This window comes from Acromyrmex echinatior, chromosome 15, assembly GCF_024713525.1.
Source record: "Acromyrmex echinatior isolate Ae372 chromosome 15, ASM2471352v2, whole genome shotgun sequence".
NCBI classification, from domain to species: Eukaryota; Metazoa; Arthropoda; class Insecta; order Hymenoptera; family Formicidae; genus Acromyrmex; species Acromyrmex echinatior.
Window position 1 is genome coordinate 10,795,835 of NC_141866.1, and position 10,172 is coordinate 10,806,006.

Here is a 10,172-nt window from a genome sequence, read left to right on the forward strand (position 1 = left end):
CATATTCGTATATACCTGTACACGCATATGCACTTATATGTACATATATATTTTATACGAAAAATCATATATATACAACATATAATATACTTAATATAATATAATAACAGCATGTATATTTTCACATATTTTTCTCGGTATACAAGTATAATATTTTATATGTAAATCTATATTCGCAAAGCGAAAAAGAGAGAAATTTCTCGTTTTGTTCATTTTTTCAAAATATATAATTCTCGTAGCGCTCTCTCTCTCTCTCTCTCTCTCTCTCTCTCTCTCTCTCACTCATTGTTCTCATGTATATTAGTCTATAATTTCTTTCTGCAAAAATTTACACAATAATGGTACGTTCGTGCGTTCGAACGCAACGAATAATAGTAATAATAATGAATTTGATGATCGACAAAGATAAACTCTTGAGAAATGATGGATATCATTGAAATGAGAAATTAGCCGTTCGTTCTCACGGCCTTTCGATGATTACTCTCACAACCTTGATCTGCACACATTCACTAGAATCTTTTTAATATTTTCAATATCACAATGGTTTAATATATTGACTATTTTATAGATAATTTTCTTTAAACTTCTAAAAGCGTGTTGTAAACGTATTATCGATTTTTCACCCTAAATGTGACTTTTGTTATTTCGCGATGCTCATGGTTGAATATGCATATATATATTCTGCGATCACTTTTCTAACTTCAATCTTGCAACGTTTTTAATCATATCTAAGTCCATGGAGACTTTCTGTTCACTTGACATGTTTACGTATATATATATATTCAAGTACACTCGAATCGCATTTCTATTGTTACAAATATGTATCGTGCTTTCAAATTTCCATTTTTGGCCTCGCTCACGCGCGTAAATGAGCCTCATCCGCCCACGCCTGAACATAACTCTGTACCTTACTGCCTTTATCCATTCCTCCATGGACAGTGATAAAAACGACGCAGCTTTATTATAGATCATGTGACGCGTGAGTATCTAAGGAACACTAATAAATCCTGAGTATCTAAAATTTCAAACGAGACACGCATGACGGCGCTATCTCAATCTCTCCCTTTTACTTGACAATCGTTTCCATTGCAAGAATAACGACCGAAATATTCTCACAATTAAATGAAAATGAGTTTTTTGTGCACGGTCCAGATATTATAAGATATTTCGCACGAGAGAGCTATAAAAGTTTGAGGGTTACAAATTTTTCTTTTTTACTTTATGTTTAAAATAATATTACTAGGAGATGCGAATATTACTATATTCGCGATGCCCTGCTTTTAATCTCACGTATATATTATCGCCGGCTCGCGTAAAGTAACCACGGCAGTGTCGCTGCGCGTAGCTTAGCGCCGAGACATTACCAGTGTCTCCAAATAATACATATAATATATATAACGTAAATAGATATATATTTATAAAAATCAATTGTAAGACGGTTTGATTTTTAAAAAATGCATTGGTATATCTCATCGACATTATGAATTTAACAAAAAAATATTTTTAAAAATTTAAAAGCCTTTGAAGAAAAGGCTTATTAAATTGCTGTCACATTACAAATTTTGTGTAAATTTTTTTTAGAACAAAAATTTCGGTGAAATTAAAATACATTATTTAAAATTGGGCCATTTTCTCTATATATTCTTTCATATTTCTACGTTCAGATCCAAATAGTTTCAGAACGATTATCAGTAGATAAAAAGCGATATATCATATTTATAATTAAATGTAAATACTGCGGTGTTCCAAGTAATTAAAGGATCATTTTTTCGTATGGTCTTTCATACATTAAAAAAAAAAAAAAAAAAAAAAAAAAAACTAAGAAGTAGGTATTTAGATACCACCTAAATCTAAAAATATGTTGTCACATATTTGTCAGAGATAACAGCCAAAATAATCCTCTAATCGAACGGTTTGAAACAGTTTTTTATACGCTTTCAGAATAAAATGATTATAATAGAAAACCGTACTATATATGTAAAATCAATGACAATTATATATAATTTAATAATATTTAATTATTTTTATGGCACTTTCACAGATTGCGACACTTAATAGCAACGATAAAAATTTATAAAAAATACGTAATACTAAAAAAAACTATGTAACATATCGATCAAGTTATATGTTCGAATAATAATCAAGACTTTGCATACTAGCAGAATGTTTACGTACCAGTCAATTAGTCTTGCGTATAATATGTAATCACAATAATATTAATACTGCGAATATTGCATATCCATCCATAAGGAGAGAAGAAAGCCTATAGTATTGTACATAGATAAAAGAAAATAGAAAATTTATAATTTTACATCAGAATTATAGCATATATGAAAGTTCGATTATATCGCAACACAAGAGAAAATAGTTTATGTGCAAAGATATGTAAGCATGTGTAAAAATATGTATAAACATGCGAAGTTTCTTAGTCTCTTCGCAGTTAGAAATTAAATTAGATTATATACGCACGATAAAACGCGATACAATTGTGAAAGATCATAACATCGACGTTTTCCACAAGCATGAGAAATAATTTATATTAAGAATCATTTGAACATGTAACATCAATCTTTAGTTTATAAACGCGCACACATATATATATAGAGGTGCTTTCTTAAATATATAAACTAATATAGATTTTTCTTTACATTTAAACACTAATATAGGCCATGATATTATTCTTTTAGTAAAAAGATCTGATATACGCATGTTTGGTAATTTAAAATCAAATGAATTATTTATTCAAAATAAATAAAATAAATAATAAATTATTCAAACGATCATAAATAGACAATTATAAATACAATTCAACATCAAACGCATCTAATTCATATATTACGCCATGAGCAATATGAAAATGAGGTAAAATAATGTTTAAACATTCTTGGTACAACAAGAATGTTTTAATTCATAAGTGACACCATAATTTATTATTTGGTATCCAAAGTATTCTATCAATAATAACAATTAATAATAACAAACAATTATAAGATATATACTTCCTCTAGTAATATACATAACGTAACAAAAAAATAACTAATATAATGCTATCTTTTAAACTAAATATCTCTGTCAATTTAACAAATCAAATTCATCAGTCTTAACATTGCTGAATACAAATCAAATTATTTCTATATTACAAAAATAATATGTGTAATATAAAAGGATATATATATATACCAAATATATATATATATACCAAATATATATATATATATATATATATATATATATAATATAATAGATACAATAATTATAAACACACGCATATATAAATGCGGATGTCTCATAAGGGACATTCGCTAAGCGCTTTTGTGTAGATAGAGCGGACTAAACTGAATCGAGTCCTTTATCCTTTTACAATTTTCGCAATAGTTAATGAAATATTAAATACTAAAAATTACCGAATATTAGTCTTCAATAATTTTTTATTCAAATACTATCAACTTTACAAAAAAAACTGCAAGATATAAAAATCATTAATTGTCTTCTCATAGAACTTTAAGAATGTTTTCAGAATTTTTCATCAACTTTTTAGTACTGCATTTTCTTATTTTTACCAACAAGAAAATACGGTATTAAAAAATTCTGAAAAAATTCTGAAAACATTCTCAGAACTTTATGAGAAGAAAATAAACAATTTTTGTTATGCTGTTTTTCTGTAAAATTGATAGTATTTGACTAAAAAATTATTGAAAACCAATATTCAGCGATTTTTAGTAATTAATATTTCGTCAACCATTGCGAAAATTGCACAAGGTAAAGGATTTTTCGACTTAGTTTAGTCCGCTCTATCTACACAAAAGCGCTTCGCAAAAACTTACGGCACACCCTGTGTATGTAAATAGAGAAAATAATTTTCACTGTTTACAATTTTATTATAATTGAAATTTGATTTTATTATAATTTCCTCCAGGCATCTATGAGATAAGATTAATGATAAAGAATTTCTTTTTTAAATAACAATTGTGCCGAGATGCAATAAATAAAATTATTTGTGCTACATTTGTGCCTTCACTTTTTCATTATAATTTTATATAAAGTAAAGACAATCTTATTAACGTAATATTATGAGTTTTTGTACATCAGATCTTTATATCCGAAAGTGAGTCATTATTATCAGAGGCAATATTGCCTTATATTAAATACTTTATTTCTTATATTTAGATTCACAATAATTTATTATATATATCAACAGCTAATTAATCTTTATCAATAAAAAAAATCTTTGTTAAGATAAAAATTAAAACACCAAGTGATATTTACAATATAACATTTTGAAATAATTAATAATAAATAAATGAATAGTATAACTCTTGTTAATAAAACGTGTCTATAAAAGATATAATAATAATTTTAATTGTTTCTGTAACATATTTAAAAATTTTTTTATCTATTGACCATCAAATCCTTTTCTATAATATTTAATTTGTTATAATATGCTATAATATGTAAAAAATGAAATAATGTACAATACAATACTGCTTCATTTTCATTAACTACGCAAATAATTAATAATCAATTGTCATAATTATATTCCTAATATATAATAGAAAAACGGGAGACTTCGAGTCATAAAAAGATACACATTTAATGTGTTTGATTTAGAAAAGTGTCGTGAAGAGAATATCTTAATTATGAAAGAAAAGGAAAAGGATATTATAATAAAATAAAGTCATTTAAAATTATAACAACTATTTCAAAGATGAGCTCGATATCGACGAAATGATTGTAGTCATTTTATGACAAGGACTTTTCTTATAATACGCGAAGAAGTAAAAAAACTTGTAATATTATGTATTGTGTGCAATAAAAAACGTTCAATTTCATATGTGTGTGTGTGTGTGTGTGTGTGTATTTTTTTTCGATGGTAGAAAATTTGATGTGTACACGCACACATGGACAGAGATGTAATCTCAATTTATCATGCAGTCAATATCTCAAATGCTTATTTTCTGCTAAAAATATTGTAATAAATTAATCCTAAATTAGATTTAAAAAAATCTAATTTCATTTTTATAGTATTGGCATCAAAACCTTCTTATTTCTCATTGGCACACTTCTATGATAAATACTCTTTATAAATATTGTTTACATAGTATAAAAAAAACGATACTTCATAGCACTTGTTAATGCTATGATATAATAAACAGCAAAAGATGGAAAATAGTAGAACATAGATACCTATAATGAAGAACGAAAGAATCATTCTTTCTGATGGCTTTCCTAAACTCAAGGACGTACTTTCTCAGAAACAAAGTCAATGCACGATGCAGCACCATGGTCCTTGGTTCTTGTACATGTGCGCAGTTTGTCTTCAAAATTTACAAAATATTGCACCTTTTTGCAGTACGCCGTCGCTTTTTTTGATTTTTCTCCAATTCAGCCGGAGGTTGATTTCTGATAATACGAACAACCTTGAACAAATATTCCAAATTTGTACATTAATTTACATGAACGGGAATAATCATCTTTTATTTTTATTTTTACCTCATGAAATGCCACGTCTACATTTAATGGTGGATCTTTGGCAGAAGTTTCAATATAAGGTATGCCCAAACGATAAGCTAATTCTCTTCCCTGTTCCTCTGTAACTTTTCTCAAATGCACTAGATCAACTTTGTTAGCTACCAGTAGCATAGGATAAATATCTCTATCTTTCACTCGTAAAATTTGAGTATGAAAATTGACAATGTTTTGATACGATTGTTTATCGGTCACAGAATATACCAAAAGAAATCCATCACCTTTCCGCATATATTGTTCACGCATAGCACTAAATTCTTCCTGACCAGCTGTATCTAATACTGCAATATATAACAAACATATAAGTATTCATGAGAGAAAAGTTATTCTTAATGTCCTATGTTTCTAATATATGCATTAAAATTTTAATTAAAGTATAAATTTAAGTATAAATTTTTTAATGATTAATCTCTTGTTAAGTAATAAATTTGAAGAAATATATAAAAATCATTCAATATACTACATTGATAAAGAAAAAAAAAATTATTTGTAAGAGAGATGTAAAGATATTTACCATCCAAGATACACCATTGTTTGTCTACCTCTGTGTGTTGTATATAACTATCCTCGATAGTTGGATCATAGTCTGCAACAAACAGTTTTTGAAAAAACTGTATTGTAAGCGCGCTTTTGCCGACACCTCCATCACCAACAACGACCAATTTAAAGGTCATAAGATTGTCATTATTTGGAGGACGTGTCATTCTGCCTCTGGATCCTCTACTCCTTCTTCGCCCGCTCTTGCGTCTGCCTATCCTGCCAACTCTTCTAACGTGTCCCTTTAGCAGTGCAAACACTTGTAGGATGGCAAATTGTCTCTTTAACCCGAAAGGTCCTGTAACGATCAAAGCTTTCAGAATACTTGCAGGAATCCAGCGATAAAAATGCATTGGTATCGTAAGGAACGTGTCAACGCGTTGTCATTTACGCATAAAAATCGGGAACGAGAAATTGTATGGAAAAACACGGCGTCGTCGACGTGGCGGATACGCAAACGTCAACTTTTACCTTCATCAAAAATATACAAGTTTTATAGCAATCGCACGTAACGATAGAGAGATAAGATTCTTCTATATAATGTTAAATTCTTGTAACAAAACTCACCTTACATGATCCGCTACTTTTACTACTCGTGCTGGCAGCAGCTGGCAGCTGTCAATTCGCAAGTACCGTGCGCAAATGCCGCAAATATAGACACACGCGCGCGCGCCTATGTACATCGCGTGCAACGTACAGCAAAATCATGTATGTGTGTATGCATGTATATATGTATATACATGACTTCCATACATTCACTCTCATATTCGCGCGTCACGACCACTGCAAGAGCGTCATCGACGTGAAACCAGTGAAGCGACTAAAGCGCCATGCACGGTTGCGATGAAGTAATGCCAACTATATGGACATTTGTCCAATCAGCTGTGGACATAAGTATAGTGCGTTTGTCTCTCGGGAGCTGCTCGGGGTCGCTCCGAATGAACTCAGCGTACTTGAAATATAAACGGGGAGCACAGACTCTTGCATAACACATGAGGCATAAGAAAATAAACGAATCTTTTATTTCCTTCCTTTCCCTAAAATAAAGATTCTGATTGGCTGATTTTCTTATGCCTCATGTTTTATCCGTTATGCAAAAATCTATGCTCTCCACACTACATACGACAAGGTCCGTTAAGGTTACAGCACAGACTTTTGCATGATGCTTAACGCATAGTGCATAAGCAAATCAACTAATCAGAATCTTTCCTTTCCTCCTATTCCATGGAAAAGAAAAATTTCGATTAGTTGATTCCCTTACGCACTATGCATTATGCATTATGCAAGAATTTGTGCTGCGGCCATTATTGTTACGATGAATGTCGGATATCGTATGACTGATTGTCGTACGTAATGTGAATTCTACAGGGTGGGCCATCTATTGGTACGTTTTTAAAAATGCGATCAAATGAGCATACATTGATATTTTTTATTAATTTTTTTTTTTGTTGTGAAGCTAAAAGTATCCGCGTCAAGAATGAAAAACGATTTCGTTCATGTGGCTCCCTCTACTGGCCTTACAGTATGCCATTCGGTCACCCCAATTATTAATGACATTTTGGACTACCTCGGCGCCAATTTCACTCAAAACAGTCGTAATATTGTTTTTCAAAGCTGGAATTGTCTCACACTTTGGGCCACAGCCTCAATATTCTCGGGTGTGCGCACTGTCCGAGCTCTGGGACCACTTCTGTCATCCACTAACATCCCTTTCTCACGAACTTTCCTCACCAATTTGCGTATAGCTCCTTCGGTGGGTGCTCTATCACGACCCATATTTCTTTTCAAAATTCGTACAGTTTCGGCGACACAGCACTGACTTTGAAAATAAGTTTTTAAAATTTCAAAACGCTCTTCAAGAGAAAACATGTTGTTTCGTGCCGCGGACGGTATGACTAATAAACTGTCAAAATTTCGGGTCTGTAGCTCGTTCGGTGTTGCCATACGACGAAATTCAAAAACGTACCAATAGATGGCCCACCCTGTATATTTCAAGTATACTAGGTTAGGTTAGGTATAGGGGTTAGTACAACTTGCGAATTTGAGATTAGATTTTTTCCATATAGTACTCACTTGGGTCTACCTTCCCCTGGTATTGATCCCCCCCTCCAGCCCCCCCCTTGGCCTGGGGACTTTTTTTTAGGTGGGGATAGGATCAAAAATGTCGGAATTTGAAAATTTCAAGGATGCTATCTCATAGATCTCGATGGGCCAAACACAAAAGGTGGTATACAATTTTGCCCTAGGATTCACGGTTTCGTAGATAGAGGGCTCTGAAGTCACAAAAAAAATAAAAATGTCGGAATTTCAAAAGTTTCGCATTTTTCCCATATAATAGGCCCTGAGAGAAGACGAAAATGTTCTATACAATTTTGTCGTATCTGTCACCGTTTGGGCTGTGGACTTTTTGTAAAGTTGACAAAACATTAAAAGGGTCGTTTGAGGGATGGGGGGTCACTGGAGGGGGGTGGTTATGAGGAACAAAGTTGTTCCTCTCGTCGAGATACATCGATACCCCCACCCACGAAAATTAAATTTCTGATTTTTCAAAATTTTGAAATTTTTCAGTCCCACTCAAAAATGAAAGTGTCTCGACAACGTACAGAGCGACGAAATAGGCATGTAGGACCAACTTTAAGAATTTGAATTTTTTTTTTTTTTTTTTTTGAAAATTTTTTTTTTTCAAACTTTTTTTTTTTTTCTAAGTCCTACACCCTCCAAAATGAAGGAAAAATGAGAGTGTCAAATAAATTCGTATTATAGAAGTCTATAAAATTTGGGTTAGGTCTGGAAAAAATGGGGACTTTTTTTTTTTTTTTTTTTTTTTTTTTTTTTTTTTATTTCCACCATTTATCGATACTTCGGTCAGTTCGGGGACCATCGGGTGTCGGTTAGATCGGAGTGACTGGTACGGGATCAGGTTAGGTTCCATCGTGTTGCGAAGGAATTTTAATTTTTTTTTTTTTTTTTTTTTTTTTTTTTTTTTATTACGGATTCCAGAAGTACTAGTCATGATCCGTGCTCATCAGTTGGAATTTTTTGAATACCTACTTCCGTTCCGGAATTTTCTTTTAACGGATAGACTTAGAGCCTCGGTGACTGAGACAATGTTGTTCGGTTTAAAAAGTCGTTTCGAATGCCGTTTGGACCATTCCGCTATCTCTTTTCGTTCAGGCTGTGTACTCTTGGAAGCAGTGTTATCGGGGAATATTTTCTAAGTCCCGTTCAAAAAATAGGAAAAATCGATCAAAATTTGACCATGCCAGACGACTCAGAATGTCGAGAAATGGATTTTGGACCCATGAATTTTGGACAAATTTTTGGAAAATTTTTTTTTTTTTTTTTTTTTTTCTAAGTTCCACACATACTGACAAAGAATGACAGTGACGAAAAAATCCAAACTGTAGACGTCAAAATTTGGGGAGTTTGGGTTATATCAGAAAGAATTGGAGACTTTTGATTATATCCACTAGAAATTAGGGGACTTTTGGTTATATCCACTAGAAATTAGGGGACTTTTGGTTACATCCATTTGAAAATTGGGGACTTTTGGTTAGTTCCACGAGAAAATAGGGGATTTTTGGTTACATCCATTTGAAAATTGGGGACTTTTGGTTACATCCATTTGAAAATTGGGGACTTTTGGTTAGTTTCACTATTTTCCTAAGTTCTGGTTAGGTCGAGAACTACGGATTTGGTTAGGTCGGTGAAGTGACTGGCACGGGGTCAGGTCTTCGAAGACAACTCCAAAGGGTTAGGTTGGGTTAGGTTAGGTTAGGTTAGGTTAGGTTAGGTTAGGTTAGGTTAGGTTAGGTTAGGTTAGGTTAGGTTAGGTTAGGTTAGGTTAGGTTAGGTTAGGTTAGGTTAGGTTAGGTTAGGTTAGGTTTGGTTAGGTTAGGTTAGGTTAGGTTAGGTTAGGTTAGGTTAGGTTAGGTTAGGTTAGGTTTGGTTAGGTTAGGTTAGGTTAGGTTAGGTTAGGTTAGGTTAGGTTAGGTTAGGTTAGGTTAGGTTAGGTTAGGTTAGGTTAGGTTAGTTAGGTTAGGTTAGGTTAGGTTAGGTTAGGTTAGGTTAGGTTAGGTTAGGTTAGGTTAGGTTAGGTTAGGTTAGGT

The 10,172-nt window shown here is 32.1% G+C and overlaps 1 protein-coding gene and 1 long non-coding RNA gene across 2 annotated transcripts in view; one reads left to right on the top strand and one right to left on the bottom strand.

The window, feature by feature from the left end:
* Nucleotides 1-3,873: 3,873 nt before the first annotated feature.
* LOC105145724 (ras-related protein M-Ras) lies at nucleotides 3,874-6,816 on the bottom strand. Its single transcript, XM_011055486.2, has 4 exons — nucleotides 6,631-6,816; nucleotides 6,041-6,361; nucleotides 5,491-5,807; nucleotides 3,874-5,417 (listed from the first exon to the last, which is right to left on the bottom strand). The coding sequence occupies exons 2-4, from the start codon at nucleotides 6,228-6,230 to the stop codon at nucleotides 5,325-5,327; spliced, it is 600 nt and encodes a 199-aa protein (XP_011053788.1). The 5' UTR covers nucleotides 6,231-6,361; nucleotides 6,631-6,816; the 3' UTR covers nucleotides 3,874-5,324.
* A 2,081-nt stretch (nucleotides 6,817-8,897) lies between these two features.
* The window catches only part of LOC147907292 (uncharacterized), a 1,963-nt gene continuing 688 nt past the window's right edge, over nucleotides 8,898-10,172 (top strand). The window contains exon 1 of the long non-coding RNA XR_015547600.1: nucleotides 8,898-9,826. This is a non-coding gene — a long non-coding RNA (uncharacterized LOC147907292). The remainder of the gene's footprint in view (nucleotides 9,827-10,172) is intronic.

Excerpts from the sequence above, each read along its gene's own strand:
- LOC105145724 (XM_011055486.2), bottom strand. The coding sequence starts at position 6,230 with ATGACACGTCCTCCAAATAATGACAATCTTATGACCTTTAAATTGGTC. Across the intron at positions 5,808-6,040 it reads ACAATGGTGTATCTTGGATG|TATTAGATACAGCTGGTCAG; the intron begins GTAAATATCTTT and ends TATATATTGCAG. Across the intron at positions 5,418-5,490 it reads TAGACGTGGCATTTCATGAG|GTTGTTCGTATTATCAGAAA; the intron begins GTAAAAATAAAA and ends TATTTGTTCAAG.